Below are 18,040 nucleotides of genomic sequence, written 5' to 3' on the forward strand. Positions count from 1 at the left end.
GCCTTTTTTGGACCAAAACCAAGATAACATACATGATACACCAACAAGCACATATATAATCTCCATAACCAGACAAGGCTCATGTTCATGAATCATCATCTGTTTTAGGAAACCAGTGATGAGCAACAGTCCCACCCACCATGATGATTGATTGGACCATACATGGTGAGCCCTATGGGGCATGGAAACCTCCCAAAAATGGAAGAAGAAGAAGAAAGACAAAAGGCTTTGCAGATTTCAAGGGTTAAATAGTGCTTTTGGTTCTGAAATGAAACTGACTATATCAAATTTGTTAACTTCATAATGCAAAACAGAACAGTTTTAATAAAGATCAGGCTAAGTTTATCGGAATCACAGGAATTTGAAGGGTAACTTGCTGCTCATCCATACATAAAAACTATATTTAACATTCTGTTCAGCAAGAAAGTACTGGCTGATAACACACAAAAACTCATGACAAAGGCCTTTATAGCAAAGAGAGGTCCAAATTTTCAAGCAAACTACTGCGCCAAAAATATATCATTAAAAGGAGAAAGAACAAAGAGAGTCATTACAGACAATTGATTACTATACTTAATTAGTTGATAGTACTACACTGATGTAAAGCATTGAAACGTGAAAGAGAAAGGAAACAGTTTCTGGAGGTGAATAGCACTAGCTCAATTTAGTACACAAGCAACAGCAAAATCTTAATCATGCCAACATAGAAGCATAACAATACATCTTCTCAAGATATACAGCCTTCCTTTTCCTTCTTTAAGAAAACCGCAGAGTCCTTTACACGACCTTTTCTTCGAGGCTTCACCACCTGTATTGGTTTCCATCTTCATCTCCTAGCTACTTGGATAATCTGGCTCTCTCTCTCTTTCTTCTGGGTGTAATCACCCTTCTGTAAGCACCATTTTTGCCTATGGGGTGTTAGGTTCGCTTTCATTAAATAGCATGAGTGAAAAAGAGCAGGAAGAAACTATGTTCTTATAGGAAAGATAGGGTGCGATCCAGCCAGCCTCAATTGGGCCCCAAATAAACTATACATGAAGCATCGTCATCAAGGGAATAATGAACACGTAGTTAATGCCCCTATAACCTCACTAGTCACTGCTCAATCGTCATATACACTTTGGCCCCTACTCTTTCACATCCAAAATTCCCCTTCCCCAATAAAAAACAAAACGAAGAAAATGAAGCGGGGACGAAATGAATTATGGTTCAGTTCAGTTCAACTAATGAACTGGGGCCAACAAAGGAAAGGGAGTAGTTCTGTAGGCTAAGCTGGAACTACAATCACCTTTAGGTAGGGTGTCAAAACTGTCGATGGCAATAAAGTTTATTGACCATAAAAGGTAGAAGAAGATAAGCTCTCGAAAACTTTGTTTAACTACCAAAACCATAACAACAATACGAGTTCTTAATCGACGATGTCGGGCACTTGGCGTTCAAGCATGGAAGCTTGGATGGAGTTTATACGGTGTGCATGATTTGAAAAGACTTGGACCAAAGATAATAACAATTATCAAATGGCATGGTACATTCTGGGCCAGGGGCGCACGTGATATTTCACCTAAGGGACATGGTCATTGTCCTTGACAAGGAAGACAAACTAGTTTCATCAGAAGATTTTTAACCACATTTTTGTTTTGGGGTTGAAATATCGCCCTCTACAGCTCGACTTCAATATGTGTCCTCTTTTCCATATGGGAGCTTCTTAGTAATTTCCATTTTAGTCCTCTACGTCTCTACAATGGTCTCTGTAACTACTTAGTAATTTCCATTTTAGTGTATGATACTATTAGTCCTCTCCGCCTCTACAATGGTCTCTGTACCTGCCTGTCTGTGCTAGTTAGCTTAATAATCAGAAATGGAAAATCAGAAAGAACAGAGAAACTCAGATCGCATTATGGCAATGTTCTCTAGTGCTTCGGAGTCTTCAAATTCCGGAGTTGGAGTAGGAGTTAGGAGTCGTTAGATTAGCTCATTGTGTGAGAACACACCGTAAACAATGACTAACCACGCTCATTACGAGTTTTGACTGTTCAAAATGTGCATGAGCACGTAGGTAAGGTTTTCCGAAAACCGCTGAAGCTGGACCCCCTACTTTATCTACTTTTGAAAATGACAAAACAAGGACAGGTTTTTACTTGCCTGGTACAGAAGGGCCGGAGTTGGACCCCTACCCAGGACCAGAAATCAGAACCTTGATACAACCCCTAAGAAACAAGCTTCTAACTTTTGATGAAGAAAATCTATTGCTTAATGCCACTCAAAATCTGTTTCATGAAAGAGAAAATTTTGACGTGCACAGTCCACACCCAAATTCAATGCTGCAGGTAGTCAAAAATTTGACCAGCTTTCTTTCAAGTGCCAATAATCCAAGCCGGCCGGCCAACCGTACTTAAATACCAAATGCTGCATGCATGACTGAAAAAGCCTGATGCCAGAAAACATTTATGAAGGAAAGCTTTAAACAGTAAAAGCTAGGCCTACCAATTTGTTGGTGCCTTCTCATTTTTGGAAGAAACGGCCGGAGGGACAACTCACAGCCTTCAACTTACTGTAAAGTCCACGATCCTGCTCCTGTTACAAATCATATTGCTCAGAATCTCTGCAGATCAGGATAAATATGCATTGACGTGTGGGGTACAAGATTACATATATCAAGCTCTTGTAAGCCACAAAAATGGTGAGTGGGATGTATAATGCATGTAAGGTTTAGCAACACAGAAAATGCTTATCCATTCGTTCATAGTTCATACTGTACATATAAACAGAAGCGAGAGCATAATGCAGCAAATCTAATCTTAATCTTCAGCTTTATGAAGTAAAGAGGCAGACACGTATGTCTGTTTCCGTTCATAGTTCATACTGTACATATAAACAGAAGCGAGAGCATAATGCAGCAAATCTAATCTTAATCTTCAGCTTTATGAAGTAAAGAAACAGACACGTATGTCTGTTTCCAGACTTAATCTTCATATCTACTTATCTCGCAAACTTCAACTTCCTAGATCACACAAAATTAGGTTGGAAGAAAACTAGTATACTTTCTTTTATTTGGGAGGGGAAAATTGATAATTTCAAGAGACTTGATAACAATGGCTTCACTAGTACTTGATAGCTGGTAGACTTTAGTGACTGTAGCACTTGCATTTTGTCATTTCATGATAAAAATAGAATAAAAGAGAATTTCGATTTCTTTACTGAAAAAGAACAGATAAGTTTTCAAAATCTAAAGAGATATAGTTAATCATCTCAATCATTTAGATCAGAACAAAAGCTAACCACTGATATCATCAAATGCAAAATTTGACAGCAATGAAGTTTTCATGTTATCAATATCCTCCAGCAATTTCTTGTTCTCCTGATTAGCCTTCTGTATTTCAACCTGTAAAGCTGCACTACCAACAATTTGTCACAAATTAAAGATTAGTGAAGAATGACAAGAATAGTCGACTATGATTCAGCTATAAATGGTTACACAGAATCTCTTCTATGCTGAATTGTGCTGCTTTGCATACCGGCATTACTTGGCATAGCTTCACATAATTGCTTACTTGTTATAAGTATTCTTTCATGAAAATTTTCAATCTTGAATTCTTGACTATATTTTATCAACATACTTAAGATGATATTATATCCAAAACTCCAGTTTTGTAGCTATCCCTTTATTCAAAGAAGAATAAAATTTCTATTTTCTAACTCTCTCCACTTGCAGCCATATTTTCCTGACTTTTGATATCTTAAAGGAAGGCAAAGCAGCAGACATAATGATCATATGCAAGTAGCGCATCCAACCAAAAGGTCCAAAACAGAAAGAAGCCAAAGAGAATCTTAAAAGCTATGAGTGAAATATATGCAGCAATGCCTTCATTAGAGAATTGGGTATAGACTTCACCTCAATAGAGAAACCTAAGACCATTTTAGTTCTGCAAGAAATGAACTCAAACCTGGAATCGCTAGAGAGTAATCTACGCATTCAATCCAAATCATTGACAGAAGACTTGTTCACACAATAAACATGCAGTGTTGAACTCTAGTACAAGAAAATCCATCTTTGAATGTACAAACATAAGCAAACGATAAATTTACCAGAGTTTCCACTGTTGAGATCTTCAAGAATCCCCTCAACAAACGCCATCATTGAGTTCTTCAAAGCATTGTTCTTCTCATCCAACATAAGCATTTCATTTTGAAGGTACTCTTTCTCTGACAGCAGAGCCCTTAGTACATTCTCACTACCCTTATCAATGTCCTTCTGGAATTCCATGCACAATGCCATAAACCTTTCCCTATAACAAAACAACCAGCTACCTTCAGCACCTACAGGCATTCGTATCGAACCGAAACCAATACAATTTGCATCTATGAAATCTCTACATACCGATTTCCGTGGATTCTCCCAAGAGTCTCGTCCCGCTTCAATCTCATTCCATCTAATTCCTTCCCCAAATTTTCTACAGAGCTTCTTAAATCATCTGTTTATAGCCAAAATTTTCTGAATTATGCAAAATTTCAAGTATATGATAACCAAAATGCGGTCAAAGTATCTTACTGGTGACGGTGACCAGTCCGATGAGCTCAAACTGAGAAACGTAGAGCGTCTTGGTGAGGTCGGATTCTTTCGCAGCCAGAGCGCTCTCGAATTCCGAGCATTTCACGATCTCCGACTCGATCTCCCGCGTTATCTGAATATTCGCTTCAATTTCTTCGTTCACCTGAATTTCAAAAACCAATTCGATTAAGTTGAAAATTGAGCTTCACTGAGATTTGGATCGGAAAAAATCTCTGTACCTGGTCAAGCATGTCCTTCAAGGATGAGATTTGGCACAGGATCGCTCCCGAATCCTCCATTTCCCAATCTCTCTGTGAACCTCTAACGGTTCCTGTTTTGAAGTTTCGCGCTTTTTAGGGGAAATTACTGGTTACTCCCTGTACTTTTAGGGAGTCGACAGTTCAGTCCCTGTTGTCTGAAGTTTCGCGGACATAGGGGTCGTGAAAATTGACTTTTTATACATACAAAATTTGGAAAAACTTTCTTCATTAAAATTGTAGAGATCATCGATATGATCTCGTACATATATGGAACGCAAATATCAGAGTTCGTATGAATTAATTATGAATTTTAGAAGAAAGGAGATTTTTGAAATGAACGTTATTTAGGGGGGTCGTGAAAATTGACTTTTTATACATACAAAATTTGGAAAAACTTTCTTCATAAAAATTGTAGAGATCCTCGATACGATCTCGTACATATATGGAACGCAAATATCGGAGTTCGTATGAATTAATTATGAATTTTAGAAGAAAGGAGATTTTCGAAACGAACGTTATTTAGGGGGTAGTGAAAATGACTTTTTATACGTACAAAATTTGGAACAACTTTCTTCATGAAAGTTGTAGAGCTCGTTGATACAATCTTGTGCATATATGGAACGCAAAAATCAGAGTTTGTATGAATTAATTATGAATTTTAGAAGAAAGTGGATTTTCGAAACGAATGTTATTTGGAGCGGTCGTGAAAATTGACTTTTTATACATACAAAATTTGGAAAAACTTTCTTCATAAAAGTTGTGGAGCTCATCGATACGATCTCGTACATATATGGAACGTAAATATCGGAGTTTGTATGAATTAATTATGAATTTTAGAAGAAAGGAGATTTTTGAAATGAACGTTATTTAGGGGGGTCGTGAAAATTGACTTTTTATACATACAAAATTTGGAAAAACTTTCTGCATAAAAATTGTAGAGATCCTCGATACGATCTCGTACATATATGGAACGCAAATATAGGAGTTCGTATGAATTAATTATGAATTTTAGAAGAAAAGAGATTTTCGAAACGAACGTTATTTAGGGGGGGTAGTGAAAATGACTTTTTATACGTACAAAATTTGGAACAACTTTCTTCATGAAAGTTGTAGAGCTCATTGATACAATCTTGTGCATATATGGAACGCAAAAATCAGAGTTTGTATGAATTAATTATGAATTTTAGAAGAAAGTGGATTTTCGAAACGAATGTTATTTGGAGCGGTCGTGAAAATTGACTTTTTATAAATACAAAATTTGGAAAAACTTTCTTCATAAAAGTTGTGGAGCTCATCGATATGATCTCGTACATATATGGAACGCAAATATCGGAGTTCGTATGAATTAATTATGAATTTTAGAAGAAAGGAGGGGAGAGGAGAGAAAAATAAAAAACAAAAAGAGGAAGGGAGGGGCAAAATAGTCATTTTGGACTAAATTGTGTGAGATTGGAAAGTCTGAGGAGTAACTTGTCGAAATTAGGATAGCAGGGACTGAACTGTCGACGCCCTAAAAGTACAGGGAGTGACCAGTAATTTCCCCTTTTAATTATCTACAGGAGTACAGGGTAATAATCCCAGCCGAGTAAAACGCAGCGTTTTAGTTATCGAAATTAGGATAGCAGGGACTGAACTGTCGACGCCCTAAAAGTACAGGGAGTGACCAGTAATTTCCCCTTTTAATTATCTACAGGAGTACAGGGTAATAATCCCAGCCGAGTAAAACGCAGCGTTTTAGTTAAATCCCAACCCTACTACACAGGCCCAAAACGACTTAAACCCTCCGAGTCTCTTCTTCTTCTTCTTCCTCTGTTTGGCGGCATAATACCAATAGTGAATGAGAGCGGCTGTGGCATATGAAATAGGTAAACCTCTCTCTCTCTCTACTCAGCTCTGTGCTGTGCTGCTCATCTCTCTCTATCTATCTCTATATTGACGATATTGCCCGCGCCGGACTTTTGCAGTGTTTCTGTGCAAGTTTCGGCCATGGGAGGTTCGCGGAACCAAGTGAACAAGGCTCACAAGACGCGGTTTTCGTCCAAGTCGTCGCGGAACCTGCACAAAACTTCAGGTTCTGTATTCAGCTTTCTCCGAACTTCCTTTGTTTGATGCGATTGGGATTGTAATTTGAGTTTTGTGGTGGTTCAGATAAGAGTAGGATCGGTAAATCGGAGCACAATGTTGCAAAGGGAGCTCGGGCGGCTCGAATTCAGAGAAATAAGATGGTAATTTGATTTTCGAAAGATGCTTATTGTTTCCTGCTCTACTTCTACTTCGTAGTTGATGATCTGAATGATCAATTTTGTAGGTACGGGAGCAGAAGCGGGCTGCTCTTTTGAAAGAGAAGAGAGCTTCGAGTGGATCAGCAAGTCCTCCCCGTGTGATTGTGAGTTTTTTTCTTTTCTTTTTTCTTTCTCTTTTGGTCAGCTGGAATTGAATTGATAGAGAAAATGTGCTCAAGATAAGCACTTGTAGCTGTTATTGATTTCCATTTTGGCTTCTGTTAATGGCAGGTTCTATTCGGGCTTTCCGCGGATGTAAAGCTCAGTTCGCTTTCTGAGGATATTCTTTCTTTGCTGTCTCCACAGGGCTATGGAGGTGCTTTGCCTACTGTCGCTTCTCCGGAGTACAGGCTGAGAGCAACGGTATGTTGCCTCTTACTGATTTATCTATGTTTTAGTTGGATCATCAAATGTGTTGTCTTACCGATGCGAAAATTTCTAAGTGTCTGATACAATTTATTGTTTAGGTACTGCAAGCACCTCATGGGGATTTGCAATCATGTTTGGAAATGGCTAAGGTAGGAAAGTCTCTCACTTTGGGTATTGCTCTCCAGTCTTCCTATGCTTTTCTGACACGTTTGCTCTTTGGCCTGTAGGTTGCTGATCTCATTGCTTTTGTGGCTTCAGCAACCTCTTCGTGTGAAGGAGAGTCTGACTACATTGACTCATTTGGTAGTCAATGTCTTTCTGTGTTTAGGTCTCTTGGTCTACCAAGCACCGTCGTGCTAATACGTGTATGTTATTGTTGATGTGCTTTGCCTATTCAGAAAATACTTATCCAACTAAAAAAAGTAGGTTTGCAGTCCTTGACATAACATATATTCCTTTTTTCATTCATGTAGGATCTACCTACTGAGGCGAAAAGAAGACATGAGTCAAAGAAAACATGTAGTTCCAGTCTTGCTTCTGAATTTCCCGAAGATTGTAAATTTTATCCAGCTGATACAAAGGACGAGTTGCACAAGGTAATGTCTAGAGACTGTAGATTTATCTTAGACTAATGCTTTTAATGTTAAAGTTCAGGGTTTATTAGGATTCAGATGATGATTATTTCATGACATGTTTAGATAATTAAAAGTGTCTAATAGGTCTTTGTCTTTTTATTGCAGTTCATGTGGCTTTTTAAGGAGCAAAGGCTCTCAGTTCCTCACTGGCGAAGTCAGCGACCTTACTTGATGGCTCAAAAGGTGCTAGCTTTGGATCTCTTTGATTTTTAAAGTTGTATGTTAGATAGAGGTAGAAACTGAAGGTTTCCCTTATTGTATATAGGTTGAAATGGTAGAAGATGATATGAATCCGGGAACAAGTACCCTTCTCCTCACTGGATATGTGCGAGCTCGCAGTCTTTCTGTTAATCAACTGGTAACTAGTTCAGCCAATGACTTGACTTTGGTCACATGATTTGGTAGTTATCTTAGTTTCCTTAATTTCAGGTTCATGTTTCTGGTGCCGGGGATTTCCAGTTGTGCAAAATGGAAATTCTCAAGGATCCACGTCCTTTGAATGCAAGAAAAGAGCAGGATGTCATGGATGCAGATGAAGTGGATGATGTTGTGGTATGGATTGTTCCATATTGTTATAAGCAGTAGATGCCTATATTATATGGTCCAAATTAATCAATTGGAGTTCTTACTCTGTATTCTTTATCTATTTCAAGGTTCGTTCTTTGGTTCCCGATCCGCTGAAGCAGGAGGCTTTACTTGTTGAGAATGTTCCTGATTCCCTTGATAATGAACAGGTAATATTATCACATCATTTCTTTATTAATTATTTATCTTACTTATCATCATAACCTTGAATAACTATACAAGAATATGATTGTATATCACTTATCCAAGAATAATCAAAGGAAAAAAAAAGGTGGTATATGAGGGGAGTTTATGTACAGAACTATAAAAGAAGAATGTTATAGTGGTGGTAAACCTTGCAAATGCTCCTAATAAGAAGCTGATATGTTTCTAATATTTGATACTATTTTTACTATGAGGCATGGTGAATTACAGGACTTTTACTTAAAAACATAGTTCTTTTTTTGTCAGACATGGCCAACAGAAGAAGAAATGGCAGATGCTGAAAAAAACCAAAAACAAAAAAAGAGGAGAAAAAGGATTCTTCCTCGAGGCACTTCAGAATACCAGGTCTGCATTTGATAGTTTCAATTGTTTCTTCATGTTGATGGGTAATGTTCAACAAATATGTTATTGACAGAAGATATGATTTCTATCTTGCAGGCTGCTTGGATTATCAATGATACAGATGAAGAGGAGTCCGGTACTGATGAAGAAGTTGATGATATGGTAATGGATGAAACAGAGAGTGGTCATCCTGGTGAAGAGGGCAATCATTCAGATCTCAGTGACGATCAAGCTTCTTTAGACTTGAGGGACTCTGACAAAGAAACTGATGCTGATTCAGTGATGATGGTGAGTTTTAACATGTATGTACAAGTAGTAAGTGAATTTTATTGTGTTACCAGCATTAGTCGTTTCTCTGGTCTCAGTCTAAATCACTAATAAACATGACCTATGTTATTATGTTACTTTCATTTGTAAATGTTATTATTCTAACCATGAAATTACAAAACTCCACGGATGTGGTTAACATACTGTTTAGGCAACGGCTTTCATAAAAAGATTTAGTTAGAATGTGAATAGCATAGGTTTACCTGCGATTTGGTCTGTTCATCAGTTCTTTCTGTATCGGCTTTTGTATGAGTGAAAAGTCCTCAGAATCTCAAGATTGCCATTATAAACAGGTCCCAACTAGGTTACACTTGGATAATGCACACCAACACACTTATTTGTTTTAACACTGCATTTTAAGGATTGCATTTGTCTGCAAGGATTGAATTTACACCGTACTTTTATAATTGCAAGTTTTCTCCAATTGATCGAATACTTACCTTCTTTTGTTTTGTAGGACGGTGAAAATTTGACCAAGGAACAGTTGGAGGATGAGATCAAAAAAATAAAGGAAGCCCATGCTGATGATGAGGGTATCATTTAGAAAACTTTCAAGTGTTTTTCTTTTTGTTTTTGGTTTTTGTTTTGTTCAGTCAGTAGTGATTGAAGGCCAAATGTTTTTTCATCTGACATGGGATAGATATGGCTTGAATAATGTAGAACCTCTGATGTTATGGTTAACAACTTGTTATTGATTTATACCCTTTCCCTGCCCTATCTATAATTCACAAATTAAGCTATTAGCGTAATGTAATTTAATGAAATTATTTGACACTGGCTTATTGCAATAATGTAGAACCTGTGATGTTATGGTTGTTTTGTTGTTAACTTGTTATTGATTTATACCCTTTCCCCGCCCTATCTACAGTTCACAAATTAAGCTATTACCATATTGTAAATTAATGAAATTATTTGATACTAGCTTATTGTAATCAGTGCATGTTACTGCTGCATTATGTTGGCTGTTAATGGTTATTTGTTATGTTTCAGAATTTCCAGATGAAGTGGATACACCATTAGACTTTCCAGCTAGAAAACGTTTTGCGAAGTATAGAGGGCTCAAGTCCTTTAGGACCTCTTCATGGGATCCCAAAGTAATATTCTTGTATTTTGTAATAGCAATTCTTATTATTTCTGAACATCAAGTCCCCAACTGATATACATGTCTAATGAACTCCAGGAGTCTCTACCTCCAGAATATGCTAGAATCTTTGCCTTCGACAATTTCAACAGGACACAGAAAAGCATCCTTGCTAAAGCTTTAGCTATGGAGCAAGAAAACGAGGATGACTGTGCAACAGCTAGCACATATGCAAGGCTGTATATCAAAGAAGTGCCAAATACTGTTGCTTCTAAATTATGTATGCGTGCAAATACTATGCCTATCATAGCATGTGGCCTTTTGCAGCATGAGTCCAAGATGTCTGTACTCCATTTCAGGTATCGATATTTGGACTTTTGCCTACTATGCCTATTATGGCATGTGTTCTCTTTCTTGATTGTACTAATACTGTTTGCCTTGTTAATTCACAAGTAGACGTTGTCTCATGGTTTTTAATCATCTTTGTTTGCAGCTTAAAAAAGCATGACACTTACAGTGATCCTATCAAAACCAAAGACGAATTAATTTTTCATGTTGGCTTTCGCCAATTTGTTGCTAGGTAGTTTTTCTGATACCGTCAACAAAACTTCTTATTGAATTCCTGTGTAGTTCTTAATGTTGCTGCTTATCACTCTGCAGGCCAATATTCTCTACCGATAACATGAGTTCTGACAAGCACAAAATGGAGAGGTTCCTTCATCCAGGACGTTTTTCCATGGCGTCAATTTATGCTCCTATTACTTTTCCAGCTCTTCCTTTAATAGCTTTCAAGAGTTCTAAAGGGGAGGCCACTGCACCTACAGTTGCTGCTGTTGGTTCTCTGAGAAGCATTGATCCTGACAGGATTATTCTAAAGAAGATCATTTTAACAGGGTACGACTTATTTACGAGTCTTGATTTAAATATAATGGCGATTATACATCCCTCCATCCATGTGTTCTTCCTCCTGTCTTGGATACTAATCACTCTGTATTGTGAAGCTTCTGGTGAATTATATGTCTAGAACTCTAGACTTGTACTCAGAGCTTGTATCATGGCTTGCGTAATTGTATTGTTAGTTCTTTGGAGATGACCGCTAAGATACATATGTTTTACCCTTGAAAGTTTTGATTTATTGAACCTTGACACACATTGATGCAGTTATCCTCAACGAGTTTCGAAAAAGAAAGCTGCTGTGAGGTATATGTTCCATAATCCAGAGGATGTGAGATGGTTCAAGGTGAGGGAATCTCTTATCATATCATTTCAACATTTCTTTTGATCTTACAATTAGTGGTGCATCCTATCGAAGAAATACCTTTTAATCGTATGAGTACGTTTCTTGATGTGGTGGTGATGGCAGCCTGTGGAAGTGTGGACCAAATGTGGGCGTCGGGGTCGCATCAAGGAGCCTGTTGGTACACATGGTAAGATTACTTTTCCAAGATAGACAACAAATTTCATCTCTATTAATTTTCCTCCCAGTGTGGAATCGCCTGAATAGTACAAGATCTCTAATACACTTCCTTATCAGGGGCAATGAAATGCATCCTTAACGGCACCCTCCAGCAGAACGACACCATATGCATGAGCTTGTACAAGCGCGCATATCCCAAGTGGCCTGACCACCGTTTTCCGATTCTTGATGCTTGATAAGTTGGTGTGTCGTGTGTGGACGTCGTCGACACTTCCTTACAGTGCTTCCCGATTCTTGATGCTTGATGAGAGTGTCCGGACTCGTGTCACTTCTTTCTTACAGTGATTGGTTTCAAGCACGGAAGAAGGTCAACACCTCTTCATGGGAATGAAGCTCCGGTTCAGATTGTTGATTCCAAATTTCAGTTTTCCTGCTAGGATTAGTTTTACCAGCCCTGTAATGTTGCTCTATATAATTTTTTTTTTCAACTTTTCAGTAGAAAACAAGAGTTCTATAGTAGAGAGTGACCATTTTCTTTGCCGATTGTTACTGTTGTATCTTTTGAAAGCTTGGGTATTGGTTCTTTCGTCTACTTGAGTCACTGATTCATTTCCTCAATTTGAGTCTACTAATCCATCCCCAGATTTATGATCTCAAATGCAAATGAAACAACAAAGGCGCCTCGGATTCGCTAAATATAACAACACAAGGAATCAAAATTTCAGGTTCTTTTCAGCTCCATTACATCTTTCTCAGCACAAAACAAAATTCAGAAGAAAAAAAAGTAGTACAGAACTACCTCTACTCTTCCGCAAATTCATTAAGCTTCTCCTCTTTCTTCTTCAAATCACTTTCATACTTCCTCAGTCTCTCGTTCATCTTCTCCTGTATTCCACGAAAATCCCAACAATCCATGAAGAAAATCAGATTCAACCACCAAATTTAGAAAGCAAAAACTCGATCAATTCTGCGATCATTTAATTTTCCAGGATTCGAAAACAGAGAGCTTAAAGAGATTAGAAGGGAAGTGAGAAATGACCTTGTAACTTTTCTCGAGGCGGTCCATGACGTAGAAGCCGAGAACGCCACCGAGAATGGTGCCGGAGATGATTCGGACGTAGGCCCATGTCGTAGAACGCCCAACCACCATTGTTTTCCTCTCTGATTTTCTCAAGCGGCGCCGGGAGGTGGACTTTACTTTACACCCTGCTTCTAACTTGTATACCATCAAATGTGGGTGGGTTATGCCAGTCGGGTCAGTGATCCGGGTTGCAGTTTCAGCTTTAGTGGAACTGAGACGATGGTGGGCTTTGTGGTAAGGTTTTGCATTGGGCTTTGTTTATACTGTATTGTGACTTTGGGATTTTAATTGGGTTGAGAAAGTAACATGAGAACGAGGTCGACTCTTCGTAGTTGTTGGAGAATTGGAGAAGAAGGCGTGTGCATAGAGTATTGATCAAAAAATAAACTACTAAATAAAAAATTTATTCGATGTCCTTCAAATTGGATAAGGATTTCTTTTGGAATTTAAAAAAAATTACCAAATGGGTTTTTGACGGTTTATATAGATCCTCAATATAGTCTTTTTTTAATTTGTGAACAATCGAGGCTTTGATTCTAGTCTTCTCCGACAGCAACAGAGCCAGGTGTCGATTTAAGGTGAGGCACTCACGAAATATCAAAATTTAATTAAAAATAAATTAAAAAACAACGAAAGTGATATACATCTTATAAATTGTCTAAAGCAAAATTAAGCAATAACTATATTAACTTTTATAATTCAAAAGTAGAACAAAAATAGTGGTACTGTCACATACGTAATATATAATTATATAATTATATATATATATATATATATATATATAAGCACACATATATAATTATATATATAAACACACATGTTCAGACCAAAAAAGAAGACCCACAAAGGTTACAACAGGAAGGATTGAATCCATGACCATATTGTTATTGATTCAATCAGACAGCCACTAAACTAGCTTTATTGCATTGTAGAGAACCTAATGTATATTTGTAGTTAAAAACTCTACGAGACCCACTAGGCTCCTATGTGGCTCCCCTCCTACTTCCCGATGTCCTCTCCTCTTTTCAAATGAATGAACCGGTGTGATGTATCAACCCCCAATTTGACTAATTTCATCGATTCCTCGATCCACACCCAAAAAGAGATAAATGGTCAAAGCGTCAACATATTTCTATAAAACATCAATCACACTTGGTAATGAACAAAAAAAACTAGCATTATTTTTGCAAATTTAATCTTTACCTGTCTTTTCACTTTAATTGCATATATATATATATATATATAGTGCTTCAAATTATAGTCATTTTAATCTGGATCATTTGGATTATAAGAGCAACTAGTGCACACACTCAATGGAGGAAGAAGGTAATATCTCATGCCTATACTATATGTTTTGTAAGTCATGTTTACTTTTGTTTTGTAGAATTTCTCTTTTCTTTTATGAGGATAAAGTTTGTAGATTTGTTCCTTCCTGAGGAAATATGTGTCCAGCCACTTGGCGAAGTTCTTCTGCTATTCTCACCTTCCTCCCGCAAAACACTCGTATGTTTTGTAGTAAAATAGCTTTCTCCTCACTCAAATAGTCAAATACTTCCATTTATCCTCTTCAATTCCCACCGGCATATTTATCACTTTTCATTTCTCTTTTCTCTGCAATTCGAAAATTGCTTTCCTTTAAATTCCTCCTAAACCAAATTACATTTCTATCCAAGTATTAGGTAAACAGATAATTGAACCCACGTATATGTATATACATATATGATATATCACAATATCACATAATTAATCGAAAGAGTTGAGTAGTACTTACAGTAATTTCATATACATTCCGAGAAAATTCGATCTTTTAGATGTTATGTTAATTTCATGGAAAAAATATACAGTAAATTGAGTAAATTAGATTTGATTATATATGTTAACTATTTTTTAGATGACCAAAAAAATTACTATATTTTTATGTTTCCAAATTTGAGGGCATCCTCGTCAAATTTTCTACGAAAAATCTTTTGTAAAAGGAAAGGAAAATAAGTTTCACGTCCACCTGGCACCACCTAGAGACTCGTGCTATGCAAAAACGACGAGAGTATGGTTCTGTAATGTGAGTCTGGATAGAGGAGCTTTTGAAACAAATTAAAACCAAAACCGCTACCCTCTTCTCTTTTGCCTCACCCAGCTTTTTCAATCTCTAGCTCTTATAGTTCACATCAATTCTTCAAGCAGAGGCAGGTTTTGGTTTAGCGGTCGAGAAACAATCAATGGCGGCAGAAAAGCGGCTTATGGTGGTCGTCGACGGAACAACAGCTATGGGGCCTTACTGGAAATCCATTCTCTCAGATTACCTCGAAAAGATCATCAGGTATATTTTTTGAGTCGTTTTTGACGTCTGTTTGATTTTCTAATGCATGTGTGGTTTTCTAATGTGTTTTTATTACGCATGTGGCCGAGTTTGTCTGAATTATCTGGCAGGGACATATGAGAATTCTAGGTTTTGGGGCTTCAAGGTTTTCCCTAGCTAGATGTACTGGTATCTCTTTTGGTATACATGTTTTGAACTTTTGAGCAAGGAAATGTTTCTGATTTCTTTGATTTGCAATTTCTCTAACAATAGTTGTGAATTTGTTAGTGTTTTAAATAGTGGATTCTAAACGAAATTGTGTTAATTAATTTCATTTGGCAAAATTTAAGTGAAAAATCTTTTTTGGTTTAACACAAAATTTGTGGTTTTTTTTTCCTGGATACAAAACTCATGGCTATTAGTTTATTTGCATCTTTAATTAGTGAATGAAGACTATGACATAGATTTGCTAATCAGATCATAATATACCAAGGTTATAAGGTTTTCAATTAATTCCATCAAGTTGATATATACCGGACTTAATTAAATCGAGTCTGTATTGGAAATTATTCTATGCACCGACAATGCAAATGACCCAACATTTATAAGATAATATCAACTCTTGATATTTATAATTAATATTTTTATTAATAACCTAAGTGTGTATTTAATATAATCTAACCATCCATTTATGTCGTGCACTGAATCCTCCCTCGTAATGTATTAGCAATGTTTTGAGTTAAAATGTTTAAAATCTATTTTTTTTTTAGTTGCATTTAGTGATCTAATGAAGTGCATAAAATATAATTTTGAATTTTAGTTGCATGAGGTAATTCCCTTTTTCTCATTTTCTTACATATTTTGGGCTAATTACTTTTTTTTTTTTTTTTTTGTAATTCAGGAACATAAGTGGCCAACCGTCAGCTAACCAGGTATCCTTATTTGAACTGATCATGCACATTCCTTGGATAAAAGTTTATAGCTAGTCGTCTCTATAGTTGGCTAGGTTATAAACTTATAATCAACTTCCTACTGTTCGATTTATGATTATGATCGATCGATCTCATTATCTTATAATGTGTTAATTAACTTTTACTTAATTTTATAGGATGCTTCAGCTGGTGCAGCAGTATACCTGGGCCTGGTTCAGTATAATTCTCACGGACTTGATAACACTGGTATGAACATATATACTTTGATTTTCGTAAACTAATTTCAACCTAATTAAATTAAAGGAAAAAAATATTGATTTGGTAAACTTTTATGCATGCAGGTTCCTTAACGCGACCAAGTCCTTGGACTAGAAATGTGGATGGGTTTCTTGAAGGGCTCTCGGCTTTACATTTTTCTGGTGGTGGTGGTCCTAATGAAGCCGCCATTGCTGGGGGACTGGCAGAAGCACTTGTGGTATGTTTCTCTCAGTCTCTGAATGTATGAAAACTTCCCATTAGCTTCTAATTATGAAAATAACTAGCTAGTTAGATCGATTCTACGTAGATTGATCTTGTTTGGTTAACTTATATCACTATTGCGATAGCATTAACTCACAATTGCGCTGTAATGAACAGATGTTTCCGAAGCCTACTCCCACTGGAACTGGAACTGAAACTGAAACTGATCAAGTTCAAGACCATAATGCCAGAGAAAGGCATTGTATTCTTGTGGCTGCAAGCAACCCTGTGTTGTTTCGAACCGCCGTTCAGATACCGATAATAAGTAATGGCCAATTTTCTTCTGGTACACAAACTCGATGGACTCTTGCTGATGCTCAAGATGTTGCCAAATTATATGCTGAGGTAGATATCAAAGAAGATATGCAAATAATACACACACACATCCTTTCATTTTCAGTTCCTAGCTAGTCCCTGATCCATGATGTCACCAAAAGCCCTAGCTAATAATTTTTTTTTTTTTTTTCATTTGCAGTGCTCTGTATCTCTTTCTGTGATCTCACCAAAACAGTTTCCAAAACTCAGAGAGATATACAATGCGGTACAAATAACCAACACCTTATTTGTTCTTTTTCTTGAATTGAATTAAATATTGGCTAGAACTATTGTTGTTCTAAACTGTTAGCCTTTCTTTCATGATGAACGTACTTTAAGGTTTCTGGTATTAGTTTCGTACACAGTCAATACTCAATATATTGATATGACCAACTCTCATTAGCAGTAGACCGGTGAAAAAAAGCTAGTAGTATATATTTTGATCTCCACTGCCTAAACTTTGATCTACCACTCACTATATATCGAAATGATCTATTTAATGTATTGATATGCTCGTTTACATAGCGTAAAATTACTTCTTAGACATTATAAGAGGTAGTATCCTCTTTTTTTTTGTATTTTTTTTTCTTTGGAAAAGTGAAGGGAATATCAAAATTGTTTTCTAAATTTCAAATATTACATGGCTCTGAAATGTAGGGAAGAAATTATCCTGAATCTGAAGGAACAGTATCTTCCTTCAAAAATGTTAAGTACCCACATTTTCCTGTACTAATATCAAACAAGTTCTCAGAGGCTCGTGCTGCCCTCGATCACTCTCATCCTGTGATCAAAACTGAATACAATGTCTTTCTTAGCTCATCATGACTTGCATCTTCCAGAATCTTC

The 18,040-nt window shown here is 36.8% G+C and overlaps 4 protein-coding genes across 7 annotated transcripts; 2 read left to right on the top strand and 2 right to left on the bottom strand.

Moving 5' to 3' along the window:
* Positions 1 to 2,032: 2,032 nt before the first annotated feature.
* LOC112175579 lies at positions 2,033 to 4,899 on the bottom strand. 3 transcript variants are annotated; one of them, XR_005803637.1, is made up of 7 exons: positions 4,789 to 4,899; positions 4,550 to 4,712; positions 4,379 to 4,472; positions 4,087 to 4,286; positions 3,280 to 3,390; positions 2,485 to 2,574; positions 2,033 to 2,406 (listed from the first exon to the last, which is right to left on the bottom strand). XR_005803637.1 is itself a non-coding variant. In XM_024313267.2 (6 exons), exons 1-6 carry the CDS (start codon positions 4,846 to 4,848, stop codon positions 2,549 to 2,551), a joined length of 654 nt encoding a protein of 217 aa, XP_024169035.1. In that variant the 5' UTR covers positions 4,849 to 4,899; the 3' UTR covers positions 2,033 to 2,548. The 3 variants fall into 3 exon arrangements, 2 of the variants coding, with proteins under 2 accessions (XP_024169035.1, XP_040367571.1); XM_024313267.2 differs by having other exon boundaries at positions 2,033 to 2,574; XM_040511637.1 differs by having other exon boundaries at positions 2,033 to 2,574; positions 3,280 to 3,395.
* Positions 4,900 to 6,568: 1,669 nt separating this feature from the next.
* LOC112179419 (pre-rRNA-processing protein TSR1 homolog) lies at positions 6,569 to 12,634 on the top strand. Its single transcript, XM_024317826.2, has 22 exons — positions 6,569 to 6,674; positions 6,774 to 6,880; positions 6,958 to 7,034; positions 7,118 to 7,195; positions 7,323 to 7,454; positions 7,559 to 7,609; positions 7,688 to 7,825; positions 7,934 to 8,056; positions 8,201 to 8,278; positions 8,361 to 8,453; positions 8,525 to 8,647; positions 8,749 to 8,829; positions 9,131 to 9,229; positions 9,323 to 9,514; positions 10,011 to 10,086; positions 10,544 to 10,647; positions 10,734 to 10,993; positions 11,128 to 11,214; positions 11,295 to 11,528; positions 11,796 to 11,874; positions 11,998 to 12,061; positions 12,169 to 12,634. The coding sequence occupies exons 2-22, from the start codon at positions 6,796 to 6,798 to the stop codon at positions 12,285 to 12,287; spliced, it is 2,373 nt and encodes a 790-aa protein (XP_024173594.1). The 5' UTR covers positions 6,569 to 6,674; positions 6,774 to 6,795; the 3' UTR covers positions 12,288 to 12,634.
* LOC112179420 lies at positions 12,535 to 13,267 on the bottom strand. Of its 2 annotated transcripts, XM_024317829.2 has the most exons (3): positions 13,091 to 13,267; positions 12,851 to 12,936; positions 12,535 to 12,742 (listed from the first exon to the last, which is right to left on the bottom strand). In XM_024317829.2, the coding sequence occupies exons 1-2, from the start codon at positions 13,199 to 13,201 to the stop codon at positions 12,853 to 12,855; spliced, it is 195 nt and encodes a 64-aa protein (XP_024173597.1). In that variant the 5' UTR covers positions 13,202 to 13,267; the 3' UTR covers positions 12,535 to 12,742; positions 12,851 to 12,852. The 2 variants fall into 2 exon arrangements, with proteins under 2 accessions (XP_024173597.1, XP_024173595.1); XM_024317827.2 differs by lacking the exon at positions 12,535 to 12,742 and having other exon boundaries at positions 12,750 to 12,936; positions 13,091 to 13,266.
* A 1,990-nt stretch (positions 13,268 to 15,257) lies between these two features.
* On the top strand, positions 15,258 to 18,019 carry LOC121050584 (mediator of RNA polymerase II transcription subunit 25-like). The gene is made up of 7 exons (XM_040511257.1): positions 15,258 to 15,449; positions 16,330 to 16,360; positions 16,537 to 16,606; positions 16,702 to 16,835; positions 16,997 to 17,224; positions 17,355 to 17,420; positions 17,852 to 18,019. Exons 1-7 carry the CDS (start codon positions 15,349 to 15,351, stop codon positions 18,017 to 18,019), a joined length of 798 nt encoding a protein of 265 aa, XP_040367191.1. The 5' UTR covers positions 15,258 to 15,348.
* The last annotated feature ends 21 nt before the right edge of the window (positions 18,020 to 18,040 follow it).

The sequence above is a fragment of the Rosa chinensis genome, chromosome 7 (assembly GCF_002994745.2).
Source record: "Rosa chinensis cultivar Old Blush chromosome 7, RchiOBHm-V2, whole genome shotgun sequence".
Lineage (NCBI taxonomy): Eukaryota > Viridiplantae > Streptophyta > Magnoliopsida > Rosales > Rosaceae > Rosa > Rosa chinensis.